The sequence below is a fragment of the Chaetomium fimeti genome (genome assembly GCF_033439085.1).
Source record: "Chaetomium fimeti strain CBS 168.71 chromosome Unknown B0H64scaffold_4, whole genome shotgun sequence".
Lineage (NCBI taxonomy): Eukaryota > Fungi > Ascomycota > Sordariomycetes > Sordariales > Chaetomiaceae > Chaetomium > Chaetomium fimeti.
This window is the reverse complement of record NW_026944332.1, coordinates 397,613-418,238: the sequence shown is the minus strand read 5'-3', so window position 1 is coordinate 418,238 and position 20,626 is coordinate 397,613. Positions and strand designations below refer to the sequence as shown.

General features: G+C 60.0%; 8 protein-coding genes and 1 non-coding gene across 9 annotated transcripts; 3 read left to right on the top strand and 6 right to left on the bottom strand.

Moving 5' to 3' along the window:
• Positions 1-14: 14 nt before the first annotated feature.
• Positions 15-1,625, bottom strand: B0H64DRAFT_394597 (chaperonin 10-like protein). Its single transcript, XM_062803702.1, has 3 exons — positions 1,097-1,625; positions 815-1,043; positions 15-744 (listed from the first exon to the last, which is right to left on the bottom strand). Exons 1-3 carry the CDS (start codon positions 1,299-1,301, stop codon positions 96-98), a joined length of 1,083 nt encoding a protein of 360 aa, XP_062658721.1. The 5' UTR covers positions 1,302-1,625; the 3' UTR covers positions 15-95.
• A 491-nt stretch (positions 1,626-2,116) lies between these two features.
• Positions 2,117-2,960, bottom strand: B0H64DRAFT_141698 (uncharacterized protein). Its single transcript, XM_062798279.1, has one exon. The coding sequence runs from the start codon at positions 2,775-2,777 to the stop codon at positions 2,289-2,291; it is 489 nt and encodes a 162-aa protein (XP_062658720.1). The 5' UTR covers positions 2,778-2,960; the 3' UTR covers positions 2,117-2,288.
• A 27-nt stretch (positions 2,961-2,987) lies between these two features.
• B0H64DRAFT_394591 (40S ribosomal protein S7) lies at positions 2,988-4,216 on the top strand. The gene is made up of 3 exons (XM_062803701.1): positions 2,988-3,241; positions 3,533-3,615; positions 3,665-4,216. The coding sequence occupies exons 1-3, from the start codon at positions 3,080-3,082 to the stop codon at positions 4,029-4,031; spliced, it is 612 nt and encodes a 203-aa protein (XP_062658719.1). The 5' UTR covers positions 2,988-3,079; the 3' UTR covers positions 4,032-4,216.
• B0H64DRAFT_394589 (class I glutamine amidotransferase-like protein) lies at positions 4,217-5,509 on the bottom strand. The gene is made up of 2 exons (XM_062803700.1): positions 4,770-5,509; positions 4,217-4,710 (listed from the first exon to the last, which is right to left on the bottom strand). Exons 1-2 carry the CDS (start codon positions 5,145-5,147, stop codon positions 4,321-4,323), a joined length of 768 nt encoding a protein of 255 aa, XP_062658718.1. The 5' UTR covers positions 5,148-5,509; the 3' UTR covers positions 4,217-4,320.
• Positions 5,510-7,744: 2,235 nt separating this feature from the next.
• Positions 7,745-9,209, bottom strand: B0H64DRAFT_394585 (uncharacterized protein). Its single transcript, XM_062803699.1, has 3 exons — positions 8,897-9,209; positions 8,248-8,837; positions 7,745-8,186 (listed from the first exon to the last, which is right to left on the bottom strand). The coding sequence occupies exons 1-3, from the start codon at positions 8,913-8,915 to the stop codon at positions 7,791-7,793; spliced, it is 1,005 nt and encodes a 334-aa protein (XP_062658717.1). The 5' UTR covers positions 8,916-9,209; the 3' UTR covers positions 7,745-7,790.
• A 514-nt stretch (positions 9,210-9,723) lies between these two features.
• B0H64DRAFT_394584 (aspartic peptidase domain-containing protein) lies at positions 9,724-11,934 on the top strand. Its single transcript, XM_062803698.1, has one exon. The coding sequence runs from the start codon at positions 9,867-9,869 to the stop codon at positions 11,859-11,861; it is 1,995 nt and encodes a 664-aa protein (XP_062658716.1). The 5' UTR covers positions 9,724-9,866; the 3' UTR covers positions 11,862-11,934.
• A 197-nt stretch (positions 11,935-12,131) lies between these two features.
• On the top strand, positions 12,132-12,973 carry B0H64DRAFT_394582 (uncharacterized protein). The gene has a single exon (XM_062803697.1). The coding sequence runs from the start codon at positions 12,418-12,420 to the stop codon at positions 12,673-12,675; it is 258 nt and encodes an 85-aa protein (XP_062658715.1). The 5' UTR covers positions 12,132-12,417; the 3' UTR covers positions 12,676-12,973.
• Positions 12,974-13,061: 88 nt separating this feature from the next.
• On the bottom strand, positions 13,062-16,961 carry B0H64DRAFT_141615 (uncharacterized protein). Its single transcript, XM_062798278.1, has 3 exons — positions 16,199-16,961; positions 15,816-16,125; positions 13,062-15,759 (listed from the first exon to the last, which is right to left on the bottom strand). Exons 1-3 carry the CDS (start codon positions 16,556-16,558, stop codon positions 13,220-13,222), a joined length of 3,210 nt encoding a protein of 1,069 aa, XP_062658714.1. The 5' UTR covers positions 16,559-16,961; the 3' UTR covers positions 13,062-13,219.
• A 3,450-nt stretch (positions 16,962-20,411) lies between these two features.
• On the bottom strand, positions 20,412-20,493 carry B0H64DRAFT_t73. Its single transcript has one exon. It is a non-coding gene; the product is annotated as a tRNA-Asp (tRNA).
• Between the last annotated feature and the right edge of the window lie 133 nt (positions 20,494-20,626).

Here is a 20,626-nt window from a genome sequence, read left to right as displayed (position 1 = left end):
TTGTACCATGCATGTTTGGTTGAGGATTGTATTGTCTTGCTCTCTAATACAGTATGTATAACACCCGCCACCGCCGACCACTCACTCAAGGCCCATCAGGCCCCGAACTGGTCCTGGTAGTTGGTCAGGCAGAATCGGTACTTGACGTCGTTCTTGTTCAGCCGCTGCATGATGTCGGCCAGGTTCTTCTCGTTGATGGGCACCTCCTCCACCCACGTGTTGATCCCCTTGTCGGCCGCCAGCTGCAGCATCTCGAGCGTCTCCTTCCTGCTGCCGAGATGCGAGCTGCCGAAGAAGCAGCCGTTGTCGATGAAGGTCTGGTTGCGGATCTTGATGCCGTCGCCCTCGGGCAGCCCGACGCTGACCCACTTGGCGTGCACGTCGAGCAGGCTCAGGTAGGCGTCGAGGTCGAACCCGTCAAAGCTGTTGGCCGTGTTGACGATCAGGTCGAACGTCATGACGTGCGCCGCGTTCCAGTCCTTGTCCGCCGTCGCCAGGAACCCGTCCGCCCCCAGCTTGCGCGCGTCCGCCTCCTTGGCATGCGTCCGGCTGATCGCCCACACCTCGGCGCCCAGTGCCTTCGCGAACAGCACCCCGAGGTGGCCGATGCCGCCCAGGCCCACGATGCCCACCTTCTTCCCGGGCCCGCACCCGTTCCGCACTAGGGGCGAGTAGGCCGTCAGGCCGGCGCAGAGCATGGGCGCCGCGACGGTGCTCGCGAGGCCGTCGGGGATGGGGAACACCCTGGTAGTACAGTTAGCAAACGCGCGCCGGGGTGGCAACGAGAGGGAGAAGAAGCAAATAGTTGACGGACCAGTGCTGGTGTGTCCGCACGTGCGAAGAGTAACCGCCCTGCGAGACGATGCCCGTGTCCGGCCACACGGCGCCGTACGTGTCCAGCTGCTTCTTGCAGTACGTCTCGTTGTCGTTCATGCACTGGCGGCAGTCGAGGCAGGAGTAGCTCTGCGCGCCCACGCCCACGCGCTGCCCCTCCTTGACCAGCGTCACCTTGGGTCCCACCCGGACCGCCGTCCCAACGATCTCTGCGCCTTGTCAGCGGCCGAACTACTCCTCGTGAGCAAGGAGAGAGCCCTACCGTGCCCGACAGCCAGGGGGAACTTCTGCTCGCCCCAGCCGCCGCTGATGGTATGGAGGTCGCTGCCGCAAACGCCGCAGCACTCAATCTTGACGTCGACGTCGTAGTCGCCAAACGGCTTGGGCTGGAACTCGTTCTTGTTGAATTCCAGCCAGGTGTCGGGCCCGTTGACCTGGAACCCGGTGAACTTCTCAGGGTACGACATGATGAATCGGCTTGCGGTTTGGGAGGTATTCAGCGGTGATCGAGCCTTGCAATTCAACAAGCAGCAACGAGAGAGGAGCAAGAATATGACAGATTCACTTCGGGATAAACTGGAACACGAGCTGGGTCTCGCGTTTTAAACGGCCCCATTCAAGACGCCAGGTGAGGAGGGGCACCCCGCGTCCCCCACTCGAGGTTGGGGCATCGTGATATTATCCAGGAATCGTTCAACGGCCCAATTGGTGAATTGGCCGTATCTGGGGCTTGTTTTGGGGAACCCCCCTTCCGCCAGGACGGCGATGCTGCTCCCCTCCGTTATCCCCGCTGTACCCCGCCATGCGCCAGGGGTGAAGCGCGTGCGGGACCGGGCGAACTCTGGAGAGAGCTTGTGCCGGGTTTTCCCACAAATCAGAGCGCTTGCCGGCCGGTCGCCCCGGGGCCGCGGGAATCTCGGCATGGGTGAGCCGCGGGACGTGGGAGGTGAAAAGGTCAAGGGGCGCCTCACTGACGTCCACTTTAAATCGGAGCCGAGTTCAAGGTGATGCGGGCAGAATATGTTTGTTTCTTGAGGTTGGGTTAAGGGAGGAGGCGGGGTGCTTGTGCAGATCTTGGGCTCACACACTTCTCCGCCCGGTTATGCTCTGAATATGTGGGTTCTACCTAGCTGAAGATTGAGGGAATTGACAAGCAAGAGGCGATTACATCAAACGTTTTTATCCGCCCACGCCGGTATCGGTTTGCCTCGAAGGAGCACCCGTCCCTCGGCAGCTTTAGAATGCCCTACCTCGAGACGCTGGGGCTTGAGAACACGAGTTCGAAACAACAAGGCGACGGGTCCTCAGCGGGAGGCATCGGGATGGCATCTCCCCAACGATGCCGAGCCCTGGTAGCCGCCAGAGGCCTGATGTCGGTGCGGGCGAGTGGTCAAGCGAAGAGGTCGTGCAGAAAACAGCGCCGGCTTTCCCGCACCCATACGTGAATTGGCTGCTCAAGCTGCTTTCATGAGCTTGCCCTTGCCGGCAAACCCGATCCCGGCTAGAAACGCAATCCGCATCGAGGCCCCGAGGTAGACAAAACCGATATTCCCCCAGTCGATGGCGTTCCACTCGAGGACGCTCCAGTAGATCTGTGGGCCCAGGACGCTGACCGTGTAGAGGTGGCCCAGATCCGCGACGAGCAAGCAGAAGAGCACGGCGTTCCAGACGCGGAGGTCGGAGGTCGACCGCAGCACTAGGGCCTCGCTGAGGGCAAACGCAAAGTAGAGGTTGGCAAGCTGCGACATGGCGATCGAGGTCCCTAGCGGGATGGGCGACGGCGCGGAGGCAGCATGTGTCAGCTCAAGGTAGCTCCGCTGAGTGAAGAAGGCGGAGTACGCGCCAGCGAGGGTCGCGATCGGTTCAACGAGTAGGAAAAAAAGGCGGTAGGGTAGGGGTAGCGTGAAGCCGGCCGTGCCGGTTGCTTGAGTGGTGGCGGCCATCTTGTGCTTCGTTGTCGCCGTCGTCGTTACGCAGTGGGTTGAATGGGAACGGACGAACTGGTCTTCGCGACGCGTTCACGGTGTGAGTTGGAGGAGCAGGGACCGTGCAGGAACGACAGGGGTTGCAGACGCCCCACATTCGGCCTGCCCACACCGCTTTTCCACCTGACTTGGGCCCACCAAAACTTTGAGGGCTGCAAACCCTAACCGCCCAATTCAACTGGACGACTTTTCGCGCAGCTCTTCCAACTTTCTCGGAATCGCCTCGAAGTCAACCACCGGTACCGTCGACAACCGCCAACATGAGCTCGCCGTCCCTCAACAAGATCGCGGCTAACAGCCCGAGCCGCCAGAACCCGTCGGAACTTGAGCAGGGCATCGCCACCGCTCTGTACGATCTCGAGACCAACACTGCCGACCTCAAGGTCGCCCTCCGCCCTCTGCAGTTCGTCTCGGCCCGTGAGGTGAGAATCCGCCCGTGAAGCACACCCGCACCTGCGACATCCGAACCACGCCCGGGTCCTGTTCCACCGACTGCCGAGCGATTGAGACATCGCCGCGCGTCGGGCGTCGTCGCATTGGAAGATTGATCACAAATGGGAAGGCGGGCAGGCGGGCGGTGGCCTCGGGCGCCGACCCGTCCTGCTCGGCGGCCATAACATCAAAATACCATACAGCACGCGGAATAGGACGGGAGCGGTCCAAGGATTGCAGTGTCATCCTGGAGCTCGCATGCTGACTTGGATCTGGAACAGATCGAAGTCGGCCACGGCAAGAAGGCTATTGTCATCTTTGTCCCCGTCCCTTCGCTGCAGGGTTTCCACCGTGTCCAGCAGCGGTAAGTTGCCTTCTCCCACGAGCGACGGCCGATACTGATGAGTGTGCAGCCTCACCCGCGAGCTCGAGAAGAAGTTCTCGGATCGCCATGTCCTGATCCTCGCTTCCCGCCGCATCCTGCCGCGCCCCAAGCGCTCCAGCCGCTCGCGCAACACCCTCAAGCAGAAGCGCCCCCGCTCGCGCACCCTCACCGCGGTGCACGACGCCATCCTGACCGACCTCGTCTTCCCCGTCGAGATCGTCGGCAAGCGCCTCCGCACCAAGGAGGACGGCTCCAAGACGCTCAAGGTCATCCTTGACGAGAAGGAGCGTGGCGGCGTCGACTACAGGCTCGACACCTACTCGGAGGTCTACCGCCGTCTCACCGGCCGCGGCGTCATCTTCGAGTTCCCCCAGACCAGCGCCGCCGAGTATTAGGCGTGAGCAGATGGGAGGATGGGCTTGTTTGTGGGCTGGCGCACCGAGGTCAGATTTGGGTTTGGGATTCGGGTTCGGGTCTGATGCATGGGACTCAAAAGGGACGGCGTTCAGCTAGCTTGTGACAATGCAAGCTTGATTTCCACCACACCTGGTCCCCACAATACAAGCCATTTTGCGAATAGTTTGATGCTGTAGGGTTGTGTGATTTGTTTCTGGGAGTGGATGCATTGCCCCTTGACTTAAAGTGACAAGGTTGGTATTGGTATTCCTATGGCTCATCTCTGGGTCATAGGCGCACCCCATGGCCAGGGTGCTCTTCCCGTGCCCACTCAAAAATCCTATCCCAAACCTCGGGGCCGTCGTGCTCTCTGTCCATGGCCATTTCGAATTGCAAAAGAGCGGCCTTGTCGCCCTCGTCCACGCCAAACCACCGGGTGGCATCCCGCACCCTCAGCTTAGCGCAATGGGCATCCTTCTCGGGGTGCCCCTGCAGCGTCAGAATCGCGCGGTTGTGGCTCAGGAAGGCCTGGTGACCAACGAGCAGCTCGTAGAAGCCCCTGGGAGGCGTGCCAACCCCCCGCCGGTGGTGCTGCTGTAACCGGACGGCGCCGTTGCCGCTCTGTCTCTCAAAGAAACGGCGGCCAACCGGCGTCAGCTTGGCGTCGGTGACACCCAACTGTGAAGCGTTAGCCGATCGTTCTCCGTGACAACTTCCCGGTCGGCGTTCTACTTTACCTCGGGCGTCTCCATGTCCACCAGCTCGGCACCGAACAGCATCGAGATGGTCTGGTGGCCCCAGCATATGCCGCAGAGCTTCGTCCGTGGGTGGTTGGCAACCACGTCGAGGATGAACTTGTGGACGCGCAGGATCCAGGGGTGTCTCTTGCGCGGGTCGGCGTTCCCGCCGCCGACCACGATCAGGTCGAAGGCGTCCGGGTCCGGGAAGTCGTCCGGCTTCTCGGCCGGGAGGAAGAAGGTGAGCTCGGCGTCGTCGCCGGCGACGGCGCCGGTGGAGCGCACGTACGAGTCCCGGATCTCGGTGATGAAGGGCGAGCGGTACGAGTTGAGCAGGATGGCGATCCGCAACGGCGGCTGGAGGCGTGTTGGGCTCATGTTGAATGACCCGATGGTGTTGTTGACCTGCCCCCTAGGCCAGGAGGGTTACCTCGGCTGGGTTGGGGTCGGCTTTATATGTATTTCGGCTTTGGGCTGTAATTCAAGGTCCGAGTGGATCAGCTGATGCCTTCCCAGAGGGCCAACAGGCTCACGGCCAGCCCAAGGCACGGGTCCCTGGTGTAAATGACATCACTGGTGTTCTGTGGCGGCGCTGAGATTGGATTCGATGAAAGGGATGGGGGGGGTGACATTTGGAGGTCAGTTCATTAACTACTTATAAGAGGGATGTGTGGTTTCAGCGACTTATTTCACAGTAACAGCCACATGAATCAACAACACCGGACGAGAGTAAGAACGGTCTCGGCAATTGGGGTGCGGCCCAGCTGGAACCCAAGACGGGAACCATGCTTATGAGATCCACCTTTGGCCGGAAATAAGTCCTATTGGTGGTTACAGCAAGCTGTTCTCCGCAGCCGTCCTTCGCTCCAGGCTCTGGTCTGGTAGCATCGCATGGGAGTGTGCTAGTGTTGATATTCTTCGCCATCGATCTCGGCCGAACGGGAGACGTATCCTGACATACGCTGACTGAGAAGGGCGAGAAATGAAGTCGTAAATTAACTGTGGTTGAGTTTTAGCCCAAATCCCAAACTAGATTGTCGAGCTGCCACAACTCAAAATTCCAGGCTCATCGCGCCGGTCAGGGGCTGCGGTAACCAACGGCCTCACATCATTTGTTTCTCTGGAAACAAGGCTTCCATCATGTCCCAGGCATACCAAAGCATATCCAAACCCAAGGCCTCTTCTATCAAACGCCCTAGGTTCCCGTCAATGGTATCATCATGCTCGCTCAAGTGCAACCCAAACCCAAAAGCCTCTTCATCATCCATCAACCCAAACACCGAAACCACTCCCATCACCAAACCGCAAACCCACCTTCCTCCCCCTCCCAAACCTCAACCCTCCTCCCCCTCCCCCACCAGCCCCAACAACACCTCACGCACCACAAACCCCTCCTGCCCCTCCTCCACGGCAACAACATCCCACGGCCCAGCCCCGATCCCGACCCCGACCCCATCCGGCCCGCCCAGCCACGCCAGCAGATCGCCCACGTTCCGACACAGCTTCGGCCTTGCCGCGCCCAGCGCCAGCGCCCCCTCCCGCGCGGGCCGCAGCACACCCTCCCGGAACGCGCCGTGCTGCGCGGCGTGCTCGACGTCCCGCAGCGCGGTGGCGGTGGTCCGCCGTAGGTGGGCGATGGCGGGCTGGAGTGACGGGATCGACATGCGCGGCGGTGTCGGTGTCGGTGTCGATGTCGATGTCGGTGTCGTCTGTTGGAGATCCGTGTTGGGCGCGTTGGAGGATGGAGTGTTGGGCGCGGTGTCCAGCGCCGCCGCCTGCTGCGCGTCGAACGTACGCTGCAGCTCGTGGAGCTGGCGGTAGGCGGCGCGGAGGGCGGCATGGTCGCTGTCGTCGTTGTCTGGACTGTCGGGTGGCCGGCGGAGGTACGCCGCCATGGTGGTGTGGTGGGGTGGCGGCTCGTGCCCTGCGACGGTGGCGGCGGTCTCGGCGGCGGCGTGGAGCTCGCGGACCTTGGCCTGCGGTAGGGTCAGCGGGGCGAGGTGGTCGCACAGCAGGGCTAGGACGTCGGTGATGTCCCAGTCTGGGACGACGGTCGAGCTGGCGGGGTCCCCGGGGACGGGCGGGCAGTGGGTGGCGAGGCCGAAGTCGATCACGTACACGTTCGGGATGGCGTGCCCAGCGGTGAAGTGCAGCATGAGGTTATCCCCATGCAGGTCGCCGTGGAAGATGGGCTGGACAACGGTGTTAGCCATTTCGAGGCCTGCGTGTATGCCAAGGGGGGGGACGGGGGGGGGGTGCATACCGTGTCCAGCTTCGTGTACATAAAGTCGAGGGTCTCAAGCGTCTGCACTAGGATGTGCAGCGCGAGGCCCACTGGGAGGACTGAGCCGGTTTTCGAGCACCGCTCGAGGAAGGAGGAGACGCTGCCCCCGTTGCAGAGCCCCCAGTACGAGACCCTGTAGCCCTGGGGAGTGCTCGCTGCCGACACGAGCTCGGGCACACGCAGGTCGAAGCCGTCCTCGGCGGCGGCCGCGTGGAGGAGTCGAGCGACGCGGACGTCCCGGTCGAACTGCTCAACGGCGCCGCGGGTCAACCCGGTCGGCAGGGCGGGGCGGCGGAGGGTCTTCCGGACGCAGGTCCTGCTAGTAGTGTAGTTGTGCATCAGCTGAGTCTGGCAGGAGGTCCCGCGGCCGAGGAGGCGGATGAAGAGTCCGTCATCTTCTAGGTCCCGGAGGAGGTGGCCGTACAACACCTTGACGGGGCCCATGGCGAGAGATGAGGGGCAGCTGGCGGTGGCGATGGGCGGGAAGTGCAGCAGTATTTCGGCGACGGAACCAGCGACTTCGCGGGCCTCAGTCTGCTCAAGAAATAGGAGCAGTAAGGCAATCGCCATAGGCGTCGAGAATTACACTGGACCTGGCTGCACCAGGCTGGAGATATAACGAGAGGCCTTTGCAGACAGCAGCAGGTCTTTGAAGAGGCGAGTTCTGGTCATACCACGCACCGCACGGGGACAAGGGTAAACGAGGTCTTTGCGTTTCAAGCTATCACACTAGGTGTTCACCGACCCGGCCGCTTCGGACGGGTGAACCCTTTCTTCACCTCAGCCCTCGGGTGCAGTTCCTCCATCACGCCCTGTTCCGTGACCTCAGTGGCATCCTCCACCTCGAACTTCTTGTCCGGTTGCAAGCCGGCCTCCTTTTCAGCAATGGTGAGAACGGCGCGTTTCATCAGAGGGTACATCATGCGGAACTTGATGGCCTTGGTGCTGAAGTTGGTCGGGCACGTGTAGAGGAACAGCAGCGGGCTAGACTCGGTGCCCTCGTGCGTGTGCGTAAACCGGTAGAATGTGAAACGGGGCTCTGTGGGTGAGATGGTCTGCACCAGCTCGGGGATTGACGTGGGGGCGGAGTCATCCGTGACCAACTCAACAGACTCGGACTCCGGGTTGATTTTCTAGTCAAGAGCACATCTGTCAGTCGCATGGCATTAGAAAACGAAGCGGTGTTGTACGCACCAGCATGACCAATGTCCGCCCATCCCCAGCGCCGAGTTCTTTCAGGGCCTGCAGGGCATCCTCGGCGATTGGCGTGGCCAGGTTCTTGCTCAGATGGATCTCGCGCGTTCCCGTACCCATGCCCGCCTCCTGCTCAGCGCGCCTGACCTCGCCCAGACTTCTCTCCTCCTCGGTGAGTGGAGCCTCCAGCGCGCTGTGGGCGTCGTGCTTCTTGAACCCCGCCGGGCTGAGCTCCTCGGGCATGGTGGCAAAGAAGGTGTCGCGGAAATGCTCGCTCCCGAGCTCGCGCACGAGGGTCAGGCGTGTCGACGCAAACAACATTTTTTGGCGCACGGGAGCGGTGTCGGGCACGTATGTCACAGCCACGAGGGCCGGTGCGGACGGGTGCTTGCGGACGATGATGTAGAGGGCCTCATTGGGCTTGATGTGCGGCCCCAGCAGAGACTCGACGTTGGAATCGAAGGATGCGGGAGACGACGGCGTCAAGAGTTGCAACGGCTGCAGCTGCTCGGAGGCGATGGTCACGAGGAGGCCGAAGTGTTTGTCGGACGAGAGTAGGTCGTTGAATTGGGAGACCAGCTCCTGCGATGCTGCAGCTGGTGCGTTAGTAGTTTCCTGAGGTTTATATTTTCGGAATCCGAGCACGCACCAGAGATGCCGGACTGCATCGTGACCTCGTAGTTTGATTGACGTAGCGGGAGCTGCTCGAAGCAAAGACGGGAACGACGTCAAGCCGTGAGGTCGTCAGGTCGTGGAGAGTTGTTTGGGCCCCGCCATGTCTGCCTCGAACGTGGGAGCCTGGCCCACCTTCCCTATCGAGTAAGCGGGGAGAGCTGCGAGCCATTGGCTTTCAGACTGATGCGAGTTGGGATGTTTTCTATTTTTACCCAAGGTACTTGCAAGTGCGATTGATGTTGACTTCTCTCCCAAGTCCAACAACGGATTCTGCACAACTCGCCTCTTCGCAAAGCGAATGCGAAGTGGATGCGGCTTGAGGAGCAAACCTGGGTCATCTCCTGTGTCGGGTAACGGCACTATTGGCAGAGTCATGGACTTGCTGTGGTTAGCATGACTGGCAAAAGTTCCCAGCATAATTGGTAGGCAGGCATTGGTACCCTGGAGAAGGAATTTGAAAGCGGAAGACAATCGATTCCTCGCAGATAGGTACCTTAGTCTTTGATCTCTTTTCACAACGGGTCTTTACTTAGCTATCCGCCATATTGTCCTTACTCGCTCGCTGTCTACAAGATTTCTAACTCGGCTTGTCCATCTCTGTCTCTTCCCATTGCTTGCGGGTCGGCCGTTCGGAATGCCAAGACATCAATTTCGGAGAGCAGCGAGCAAACAAACTCGCTTCCGCTGCCAATCATCACGGGCGGTTTCCCCCCTGGGGTATTGGGGGCCAGGCCCGAGCCAGGCACCAAAGGGGCAAGAGTAAAAACAGCATTGAATCCCACCTCTCGTGTTCAATCCCTTCTTTTTTTGCTGGTCGGTCTTTCGCCATCGCTTGTTTTGTCCATATATTTGCCGCCCGCCATGTCGAGATAGAATCGGCGTCCAATCTTTTGTCTGTTAATTGTTTCTGAGTCGCTCTTTTTTTTTTTGCGCCCACCTTCGCGATGGCGCTCCACACTCGCTTATCCATGCTCGCGATCGGCGCACTCGCGGCCACAACCGCCGCCGCCCAGCATGTGCTGCTCCCTTTCTCCCAGCACACCAACAACGACATTAATCTCTCGGCGCGCGGCTCGAAACAGACGACGCTCAAGTCGGCCGAATATGCCTACGTCATCGACGCCACGGTCGGCATGCCGCCGCAAAAGGTGTCACTGATGATCTCGACCTCCAGCGGCGACACGTGGGTTCCCGACGCAAACACCCGCGCATGCTCCCCCGAGTGGTACTACCGGGAACAGTATGGTTACGACGACGAGGATATGGAATATGCATCCATCCCCGAGGCCAAGTGCACGTGGGGCAGCTTTAACAAGACTCTGTCCTCGACCTATCTGCCCCCGAACTCGCGCTACGATGGTTTTAGAGCCAGCTACATCGACACCAACCGCGCTTCCGGCGACAACATGACGGACAAGCTGGCGTTTGGCGGCCTCGAGTTTGACGACTACCCAATGGGCCTAGTCTCGTCCACCTATCGCTGGATCGGCATGCTCGGCCTCGGCCCCAACAACTCGGCAAGCTCCTACTATAGCTCCTCCTTGGCTGGCAGCTACGACAACATCGTGGACCGCATGGTCTCGTCTGGTAAGATTGCGAGCCCCGCCTACAGCATCTGGTTGGACGATGCCCAGGGGACCTCGGGCGGCCTGCTGTTTGGCGCCGTCGACCGGTCCAGGTACACGGGTGATCTCGTGCGCGTCTCGTCCTCCAGCTCCTACTCGTACTATTCGTACGGGTCTGTCACCACGGTCAACAGCATCAACGGCACCACTGCCTCGGGGGATCCCATGCCAGCTATCAGATCCAACGACTTCCCTGTCGATGTCACCGTCGGCCCGGGCGAGGTTTTCTCGTACCTACCCTCGCGGCTGGCCAATCAGATTGCCGAAATGGCTGGTGCAACCTACGACGAAACGGCCGAGGTTTTCATGATTTCGTGCGAGGCCGGCAAGACCAACAATACAAAGTTCGTTTTTGAGCTCGGTGGCACCGGCGGACCTAAGCTGAACGTCGAAACGGCCGATCTCGTACTGCCGATTAGTGCCTACGACGGCTACGGAGGTTCCAGTTATGTGGAGGAGTCAGACTTGTGCATGTTTGGCATCCAAAAGTGGGCCTCGAGCAGCTCCTCGAGCAGCTCCTCGTCTTACAACTTCAACCTCGGCAGCTCCCTTCTCCGGCGCAGCTACATTGTTGTCGACCTAGCCAACGAGGAGATTGCCGTTGCCCCTGTCAAATTTCCCTCTGGCTCCAAGGCCCCGGCGTCTGATCTTGCGGCGTTTGCGAGCTATGGCGATTACACCCCAGGCGCGTCCAAGTTGTGCACCAGCAGCTACTGTCGCGACTCAGACAGCGGCTCCGGATCGGGCTCGGGCTCGGGCTCTGGTTCGGGCTCGGGTGGGCGGTATGGCTACCCGGATAGCGAGTCAGCGCTCGAACACTGGGAGAGGGTTGCCATTGGCGTCGGCGTCACCTTCGGCGTGCTCATCCTCGCCGGCATTATCATGGGCATCATCCTCTGTACCCGTTCGGGTCGCAAAAAGGGAGTCGCAAAGGAGGTTGACGAGGAGGGCCTGGAAGACGAGGCCCCGCCAGCCCCGCCGGCCGCGTCGACGAACCCGCAAATGTCCCAGAACACCAGGGGCTCGGTTATTCTGCCGCCAGGACCTCTACCGTCCATCCAGGAGGGGGCTGAACCACACGCACAGACACAAACACCGGCGCCCCAACTCCCAGCCCTAGGGACGCAGCTCGCCCGGCCGATCACGCCTCCTGAGCCCACGGCATCCGTGAACTCAAACCGCCCATCAGTGGCTGTGTCTGCCCTTTCGCAAGAACAGGAGACGCAGGCACTTGGCTCGGCGCCAGAGTCTAGCGCTGCGGCACCGGCATCGCCGAAGGGCAAGGGGAAGGCTTTGGACCGGGACGAAAACTGATCTGAATGTCACCATGTACTAGTCGTAATTCTAATGGAGATACCCTTTTGTATATGCTGCTACTGCCGCTTTACTTTCTTTCCCGATGCGATCTTTCCGTGACGCGGTCTTCTGCCGAAGCAACGTCATTGCATGAGCTTGCAACAATGTCGCCCAACCCGTTGTTCATTGTTGTGCTAGATTTACGGTCCTCCCAGATCGGGGTACCTCGCCGCAGAGCATTGCCGGCACGGCAAGCCACCTCTGCTACCAGCCGTTGCGAACCGCGCCGGTTAATGGTTGGAGGGGTTGACGTCATTCACCACCCGCGTCGTCAACGGCCGACTTACATGCCGGAACCTGCTTCTATAAATCACCCGTGATCCAGACCGCAGTCCGCATCTGTGCCATACCTTTCATTGTCGTACTCTCACCAGAACCTGAACTGGCTACAGTTGTAAATATCATAGTCATCACAACCGTCACAGCCATCACAGCCGCCCTTAAACCACATACCAACAACACCACACCGTCACCACCACCAAACCCTGCCCGAGAGCAGACTCAGCCTCCCAAAATGGCCGTGACAAGCGCTATTACGGACCTCGTCAAGTCCGTCGGCGAGCTGCTATCTTCGGTCCTCAGCGCCGCCTATGCCATCGTCCACTCCTTTGTCAGTGGCATCCTCGGCCTGTTCGCAGGCTTCTTCGCCTTCGTTGGCGACATCGGCAGGGGCGTGTTCGACCTGGCCGGAGGGATGGGGAAGTTCGTTGTTGGTATGTACGATGTCTCGCGTTTTGTTGTCATGGCATCATGGAACAAGACCGATTACTGACTGAACCCCTCCCAGGAAATGCTGCCATCCTCGCCGTTCTCGCCGCCGCGGGCTACGCATACGTGCGCTTCGTCCAGCAGCCACAGCAGGCCCGCAAGCCGGCCGTCACGAATGGGGCCGGGGCCAAGAAAAAGACCAACTGAGCCTGCGGGCCAACGCGCGCGAGGGTTACTTTGGGAGTTGGCTTCTGTCGGGCGTGTTTTCCCTTGGTTGGCGTCATGTTCATGATACCTTGGTCTGAGTTTAGTGTCTTCAGCACATTCACATAATGCAACTGCTTAGTTAGATCCGCGTGCCCCGGTCGCCAGATTAACAAATGTGTATTTCTAGAACTGAGACGAATGTACGCATCCAACCGAGTGGCATGTCTTTCGTATACAGACCGACCAAAATAAGTGGCGAGAAACAGGTAACCAAGAACCCAATGACCTTGTTTCCAATCCAAACTCCAACCCAACGCTGTCCCGCTCTCCTCTATGTCTCGCATTCTAGTGCATTAGTTGTAGGGTATCCGCATGCTGTCGTCAAATCTCATCACGCGCGGCTAGTCCAGCATGGACTCCACGGCCGTCTCGTACTCCTCGTCGCCCTTGCCCTTCTGGACAATCACTGGATACGGCGCCAGCCCGTCATCCGTCTTGTCTTTCTCCTCCTCTTGGTCTTGCTGCTTTTCCTTCTCCTTCTTCTCCTTATTCTCCACCTCGGTATCGCTCTTCTCCCCGTCCTTCTTCCCCTTCTTCGCCCGGCCCTTCTTCCTCTCCACCTCGCTATCGCCCTCGTACGCCTCGGCGTCGTCGTCCTGCGCCTCGCCCTCCTTCTTCTCGACGCGCGCCGTCCGGGCGCCGCCGGCGTTGGCCTGGGCATTATCCAGGTCGACGCCGCCCTTCTCGCCCATGCCGCCCTCCTCGAGCTCGCCGCCCTCGATGACGACGCGCAGCTCGAGGTCCTCGTCCTTGGAGTAGACGCGCAGCCCCACCACGGCGATGGCGTTCCACGGGTCCGGCTCGTTCTCGTCCTCGGTGTCGTCGCGGTACCTGCTCACCGTCGCCGCGTTGGGCGGCGGCGGCGCCGCCATCCGCGGCTTGCGCGACATGTCGTCGCTGCTGTACAGCGCCTCCCAGTCCTCAGTCGGCGACGCGCTCGACTCGCCGTCCGACGTCACGTACATGTTGGGCGCCTTCTTGGCCGGTGGCGGGGCGGGCGGCGGCGGACCGCCGGATACCTTGGAGGCGTCGGCGGGTGGGATGGGCACCTTCTCCTTGTCCTTGCCGTCGGTGCTGGGGGTGGAGGCACCGCTCTTGGGAGTAGGAGTGGGGGTGCCGGTGGAGGAGCTAGTCGTGGACGCGGGCTTGTCCTCAGACTTGTCCTCAGACTTGTCCTCCGATTTCCCCTCTTCGGCGGAGGCATCCTTGGGCGTCCCGTCTTTCGGGGCCTCTCCCGAGTTGATAGACAGCTGCGAACCATTCTCGGTCGTAGGAGTCTCGAGAGGTGTGGCGATCGGCGTGCCGTCGGGCGACGACTCGTCGTCTGCGTTGTTGGCGGCCTGGGCTTCTTCTTTCTTCGGCTCGGAGTCAACCTTGGGTTCCTTTCCAGTTGTCTTGTCGTCAGTCTTGTCCTCGGCCTTGGCTTCTACCTTGGGTGGCTCTTTGGTCTTGTCGGCACCCTCTTCGGCCTTCTTGTCTTCCGGCTTAGCCTCGACAGGCTGCTCCTTGACCTCATCGGTCTGCACGCCCTGGTCCTTGGGCTTCAGCCCCTCGGCCTTGCGCCTCTTCTCCTCGCGGGCTGCCTGCTTGGCCTCGAGCTTCTGGTTGTTCTTGCGGCCCTGCTTCTTGGTGATCTGGCGGTTGAGGTGCCGCTTCTCCCACAGGCGGTGACGCTCCGTTTGGCGTGCGTTGCTGGCCTTCTTCTGGTCGGCCCTCTTGCGCGCCTTCTTGACAGCCTCGATGTGGGCCGCGGCCTTGCTGTGGGCGAGGTCATAGGCGTACCCGACTTGGGCGAACTTCTCGTTCTCGACCCGCTTTTTGCACTCGCGCTTGACGACGTCCTCAATGCTGGGCACATCGGTGTTGCGTTCACCGGCGACGCTGATGAATACGCTGTAGGTGCCGGGAAGCATGCACGGCAGCTCGATGGTCACGGACCGGTGCATAAGGTAGTTGCCGTGGCTGCGAACGATATAGTCCTCGGGATCCGGCCGGTCCTGCTCGTGGATGCGGAAGTGGAGGCGGAACGAGTACTGGCCGTGGAGGCCCTTGAAGTACCGGTTGTCGAGCTGGCTCAGCACGATGACCAGCGGCCCCTCACGCGTCAACTTGATGTGGAACTTTTCGTGGTATTGCGGCTTCCACGATACGTCGACGCCGATCCACCGCTGGCAGCAGCGCCAGTCGGGGTCGCGGAACAGGCGAGTGCGGTCAAAGTGCTGGTACTTTCGCAGCAGGTCCTCGTACGAGATCCAGAAGACGCTGTCGCTGCCGAACTGGTGGCCGAGCTCCTCCTGCGCCTCGGTCGTCCACTCTTTGGACCCGTCGGACCAGGCACCCTCCCAGATGCCCTTCTTGGTCTTGCCCCACGGGTTCCTGAGCTTGACGAGACGGGTGCCGCTCTTGAGGGTCCGCGCCTCCATGACGACGTAGGCGTGGCCTTCCTCGATGCCGTCGCGGTCACCATAGCCGCCGTCGAGGAGGCCCGTGCTGCAACCAAACAGAAACTCTTCATTGACCTTGCTGAGCTCGGCGTCCCAGAACCCATCCAAGTCGAGGATGTCAGAGGCGAGAAGCTCGGTTGTGACGCCACCAGAGAGATCTTCCAGACCCTCGCCGATCCAGCCGCCAGCCAGGCAAGCATAGTCGCCGTGGGCTTTGGCGTAGGCCTTTTGGACCAGGGGCACCCAGGTCTCGTTCTGATCCTTGCACTGCGCAAAGAACAGCGCCTTGGAGCCTGTCTGATATGTCTTGCGGTACACGCGCTCGACGTCCTCGCGGTCGATCTGCTGCAGTAGGTCGCGCTGCATGCTCGGCGAGTCCCAACACGGCGACTTGAGGAAGAGCTTGTCGTCAACGATCGAGTAGATCCACTCTCCGTCTGAAGTTTGTTAGTCGCGTGACACGGCTAAGCACGAGGTCTCAGGTCTGACTTACCTCGATAAAAGACGAACCCGTAGATGCCGATCCGGGTGTCGTGCTCGACACACATGCGTTTGATGCCATCCTTGACGTTGCACAGACCCGAGAGGCTGGCCATCAGCCAGCAGTCACCGAGGCTCCCTTGCTTGACGTCGTTGCCGCTGATGTTTTCGAGGAAAGTCGGCTTCTCGTAGATCTCGTGAACGCGCTTGACCGCCTTTGGCACGACGGCGCTCGGGTTCATCAGCGTCGACATGCTGAGATCAAACTTGGTCCGGCCGAGGCTGTTGAGACAATGGCCCTTTTCCATCTTGAGGTCCCAGTCCTACGGGCACATTAGCATCGTCCGGTATCAGCGCAACCTTGCCACTCGCACAAATGCAAGCACACGGACTTACCAGGTCCCAGCCCGGGTCTCGGTATCGTGTATTCACTCTCCGGCATTCTTGGATGATCTTTCGGACTTTGCGCCGGCATTCTTCCACGGCGCGCTCGTAACCGGCGTTTACCAGCTCGTTGGACCGGTCCGAGATTATGGGAGGCAGGACCGGGTCGAAGGGCAAGACGGAGAGGGCCTTGTTGAACCGCTTGTTGCTGAAGCGCTTCCAGATGCGGTTGATGCTCTGCTGCGGCGGCAGCTTGCGCTTCTTCTTCTTCTTGTTGGCATCGTTGGCGTTGGTGGTCGCGGGTACGGTCCCCTTGTGTTTCCGGTAGTTGTATTCATCGTCCGACTCCGACGACGACGAGTACCCGTGCATGGCGGGCGACGGGCGGCGGCAACACGCTCAGGAAAGGGCGGTGAATGGTACCCAGCGAGTGTCTTGGGGAGGCGGACAGGGGGGGTGAAGGAGCGAATTTGGCAAACGGAATCGGTGGTCGGAGAGGAAGGAAGTCGAGCAAAGGCACGGAATATAGAGCCGAAATATTATTTATCTGGTGGGAGGCAAGGTGAGCAGGACGGTTCCCAGGGTCTCCCGACAAAGGAAAGGCAATAAGGGTCAGGGGCGGCGCTGGCCCGTTGGGGACTCCCCGAGAGGCCGGCCTCGGTCTGAGCGGTGGCGGGAAGACATGTCTTCTCGAAACGATCGACCAGTCCCCTATGGAGCAAGCCAACGGGATTGGAGGGCGGTGATAGACGGGACGAAACGCAGGAACTGATCGGTGGCACTCACAGTACAAGGAACACGGAGGAACACATCGACATGTCGTTCGGACGGGGAGGAAAGGCGGTGATGGGACGCCTACGCAGGCCCCGGCTGGGTATATACGAATTGCCCAGACCCCATTTTGCGTGTAAGCCACCACGGCCACGACGGCCACCTCATCCAGCCTCGTCCAAGCTGATGCCGGGTAGGGGCAGCTTCGCCGCACGTCGGCCGCGCCAAGACGAGGACCGCATTTCGACACGCGATGGGTACGTTGTCGATAGATAGGCACACCGAGGCGCTAGGTCGGTTTCGCGAACCACCACTCATCCCAGAGCCGCCATGGAATGACAATGCTTACACAGTATTCGGATTGTCGGAGTTGCAGGATGGCCCCGACTTCTCACGGTTCTCATCCCGCGCTGCGGCGAATGCAAGATGTGGGCAAGAGTCATCGACAAGACGCAAGGAAGTGCAGGTTTCGAAACGCCGGGAGGAATCCGGATCGCACTGTCTGGGCTCGAACATGCCTCTCCGAGATCCGACCAGGCCCACCAGGCTGTGGCGCGAAAGAGGCAGAAAAAGCAACGACTCCGCAACTTTGCCGTCGAGATTGAGTGAATGCGTCCATGTCGGTGATCAGTGCAGCACCCCTTCGGAGATTGTCTGCAGCAGACCTTCGTCGGCACAAAACGGAATGCGGTCGCTCGCGAGGAACAATTTCTCTCCAGTGAGAAGAGTGAGGCGGACAGCGATCTCCAGTCGATGGCAGCAAAAGGCGGAAGCGAACGGCAGCGGCCCACCCCCACAATCGGGGATGGTCAGCCCCACCAACTCCCCATCACAACAAGAGTGGAGCATCCACTTCATCAGCCTCTTTCCATCTTGTGCACCACTCAGGCTGTCGATTCATTTGTCAGACCGCTCAACCCCGACCTCCATCTTGAACGCGTTCGGCGACGCTTTGCCAACGGTGTGGCATGTTGCTCGATGTTGTGTCCCTCGAGCAATGATATGGTCCGAGCCAGAAAGGCATTGCCGGTTCCCTCGCAGCATCTTGTATCTCTCCTCAAATTTCTGTGCTGTTGAAACATTTCGCCTCTGAAGGTTTTCGGGTGCGATAGGTGACCCGCTCTTTTCTGCCGCCCCGCATCGAGAGCCTGACCTGTGTGCGTCCAGCGTGTGCCTGAAGTTGCGCAGCGCTGCAGGCTCTCGTCTGAATCCCCGATTCATCAACCAGTCCTCAACAACATTGTGTCGCGTTGGCGCAACGGTGCCACGTTCTCAACACAGTCGTGGAGACCGCTCTGCTGACGACTTCTTCCACGTCCCCAACCCACGGCACTCGCGCAGCGGCGTTCTTGACCGCACTACCGTGTCGCTTATTCTCTTCAGGGAGTCAACAGTTTTGAGATATTAATAACATTGCAGATCTCGAGGCATTTGACGGTTGTCATTCTCGCTCTCGATGTGCCCTCGTGCCTCCCCCAGTTTCGGGTCTCGGCGCGGCGGTGGCTTGACGGATGGCGTCGATTGGCTCCGGCGACAACTCCCCGACCCGCCCCGAAATGGAGGGTGGCAGCCTGGGGTCGGCTGCCCTCACGGCGTGTCTGCCTGCGTTAATGCCGACGTCCATTTATCAGCCTCATCCTTCATCCGACCGAGCCGCCTATCCACGGAAGTGTGAGTGGAATTTGAGAGGGCCTCGTCGGCGATCAGGGTTCAATGCGACACTGCTGCAACGCCCGAGACAATCTCTTTTCTTCGGGTGTGTGACTCCCGCAGTCGGCCACACGCTGCTGACCGCGTACCCCGCGTGCCCACCCGTCCAAGGATGTCAACCTCATCGCGCTGTCACTGGCAGCCCCGGGCTCGCTGCTTTTCTGCAGCCCGCCGCACCACCGCGAAACCCAAGTCCGGGATGGTTGCCGCTTTTATCAACTTTTAGCCAGAGAGACAGCGTCACGTTGAGGAGCACAAGGCCGGTCTCGCGCATCCCGGTCCCACAGGGGAACACAAGATCGAACGCGAATCCGCGGTGCGAGTGCAACTGCGAGTTGCAACCGCAGCGTACACTCGAACCGGATCCGATGCATACTGGCCGCAAACTGAAAAACGACACGTCGCCCCAACAACGGCCACCATATCTTGACACTTGCGCTTGGGAGGAGACACGACGGTAGACCAGCAGATCCCCCAGCCAGTGTCCCGTCTTGCCGGGATATCCATGGCCACGGCGGGCCCACATCGCCGATGCCGCTCACGGCCCCACGGGCCCCGCTCTGTTTCGGACTCGTCTGCCATGTTTCACAGATCCGCCACAGCGCCGTCGACGCCGCAAATGGTAAGCCGTAAGCGTTGGTGGCCAATGAGCTTACCAACTCGCTCAGTTAACGAGCACGTTGTGTTGTTGTTGCAGCGAGACAGAGTGACCCGTACTCCTGGGACCAACAGTCCAATAGAGGAGTGGCCGGAACAGAAGCAGTAAGCTAGCCGTCCGAAGGCCATCTCCTCTTCAGAACTCTAGAGTCCCTTTTTTTATAGTTTCCAAAGACCTGGCGCGGTGGTGAGGATGTAAAGGCCACCCCATTGCCGCCTCGAGCCAAACATCAGCGCACACTGGCATCCTGCTCCTCTAGCATCTTCTACGCCGCACCCGCCGGCCCACCGGTCTGTAGAATCTCTTTGCCCTAACATCCCCAGTCGGGCACGTCTCGGCCGGTTGGCACTCGAATGGGTCCTTAGTCTCTCGCGGGAGCTCCCCAGTCGACACCAAACACCCACGGCCACGTGAGGAAACACTGCTCGCCTGAAGTGCCGTCTACTCCTCGTTCTGGCTGTTGGGCCTGGGTTTCTGCTTGGCGGTTGCAACAACTAGATCACCTATTCGCCATGTTTGTCTTCTTCTATGCTCTGCTCGTCTGCAGTGTCCCGGTTCCAATAAACTGGACTGGTTTGTTCGCATGTGATATGGTCTGAACTACCTAGCCGTTCCTTGATCATACCTTGTCGAGGATGATACGGTTTTACCGGAACCCTCATCTCATTGGTGGCTTAGGCAGGCACTCGGTAGAGGACGTAGTCTCCGAGCCACTACACTGATTAGCAACCTTCTCGCCTGCAGAAACCATGGCACCCCCGCACCGCTCTTTGGCAGAGACGATTCGTTCGGTGTCCGAGTAGGGGTGTTGTAAGCATCGAGGAGGTTGCAGGGTTCTTGGCTATGGCCTGCCGACGGTCATGGAGCCCAAGATGGTACCCAAGCGCTACTATTGCGGAGATCGGCAAACTGCTTGGGTACATTCGCTCCCTCAACGGCCCTTGGGGGTTGGAGGATCTCCTTGCTAGCCAACCACCGGTTTCCCGGCTCATATGGGTTATCAACACTGGGCATGGTCGCGGCTCTTAGGAGATGAAAAAGGAAAGTCGACTACGAGTTCCTCGGAGCCGCAGAACGAAAAAGAAACTCTCCCGCCGGGAATTGAACCCGGGTCTCGAGCGAAGTCGGTGATGACAAGCTCACATACTGACCACTATACTACGGAAGATTTACAGGTGTGGACACCTGCTGTAGCTGCTGGTTGGTTGGAGGCAGGGGCTGAGAGAGCCATTATAAACTCTTGACACGTCTCTCGACCCGCATGTCTTTACATATACTTGATTCAACCAAGGCTTGGTGTG

Bases quoted from the DNA above. Each gene is read 5' to 3' on its own strand.
- B0H64DRAFT_394589 (XM_062803700.1), bottom strand. From the start codon at position 5,147: ATGAGCCCAACACGCCTCCAGCCGCCGTTGCGGATCGCCATCCTGCTC. The intron at 4,711-4,769 runs GTAAAGTAGAAC...AACGCTTCACAG, and splicing joins TGGACATGGAGACGCCCGAG to TTGGGTGTCACCGACGCCAA.
- B0H64DRAFT_394582 (XM_062803697.1), top strand. From the start codon at position 12,418: ATGGCCGTGACAAGCGCTATTACGGACCTCGTCAAGTCCGTCGGCGAG.
- B0H64DRAFT_394597 (XM_062803702.1), bottom strand. From the start codon at position 1,301: ATGTCGTACCCTGAGAAGTTCACCGGGTTCCAGGTCAACGGGCCCGAC. The intron at 1,044-1,096 runs GTAGGGCTCTCT...GACAAGGCGCAG, and splicing joins CCCCCTGGCTGTCGGGCACG to AGATCGTTGGGACGGCGGTC. The intron at 745-814 runs GTCCGTCAACTA...CTGTACTACCAG, and splicing joins GTGCGGACACACCAGCACTG to GGTGTTCCCCATCCCCGACG.
- B0H64DRAFT_394585 (XM_062803699.1), bottom strand. The intron at 8,187-8,247 runs GTGCGTACAACA...GCTCTTGACTAG, and splicing joins GGCGGACATTGGTCATGCTG to AAAATCAACCCGGAGTCCGA.
- B0H64DRAFT_394584 (XM_062803698.1), top strand. From the start codon at position 9,867: ATGGCGCTCCACACTCGCTTATCCATGCTCGCGATCGGCGCACTCGCG.
- B0H64DRAFT_394591 (XM_062803701.1), top strand. From the start codon at position 3,080: ATGAGCTCGCCGTCCCTCAACAAGATCGCGGCTAACAGCCCGAGCCGC. The intron at 3,242-3,532 runs GTGAGAATCCGC...GATCTGGAACAG, and splicing joins AGTTCGTCTCGGCCCGTGAG to ATCGAAGTCGGCCACGGCAA. The intron at 3,616-3,664 runs GTAAGTTGCCTT...ATGAGTGTGCAG, and splicing joins TTCCACCGTGTCCAGCAGCG to CCTCACCCGCGAGCTCGAGA.
- B0H64DRAFT_141615 (XM_062798278.1), bottom strand. From the start codon at position 16,558: ATGCACGGGTACTCGTCGTCGTCGGAGTCGGACGATGAATACAACTAC. The intron at 16,126-16,198 runs GTAAGTCCGTGT...ATGTGCCCGTAG, and splicing joins GAGACCCGGGCTGGGACCTG to GACTGGGACCTCAAGATGGA. The intron at 15,760-15,815 runs GTAAGTCAGACC...AACAAACTTCAG, and splicing joins CGGGTTCGTCTTTTATCGAG to ACGGAGAGTGGATCTACTCG.
- B0H64DRAFT_141698 (XM_062798279.1), bottom strand. From the start codon at position 2,777: ATGGCCGCCACCACTCAAGCAACCGGCACGGCCGGCTTCACGCTACCC.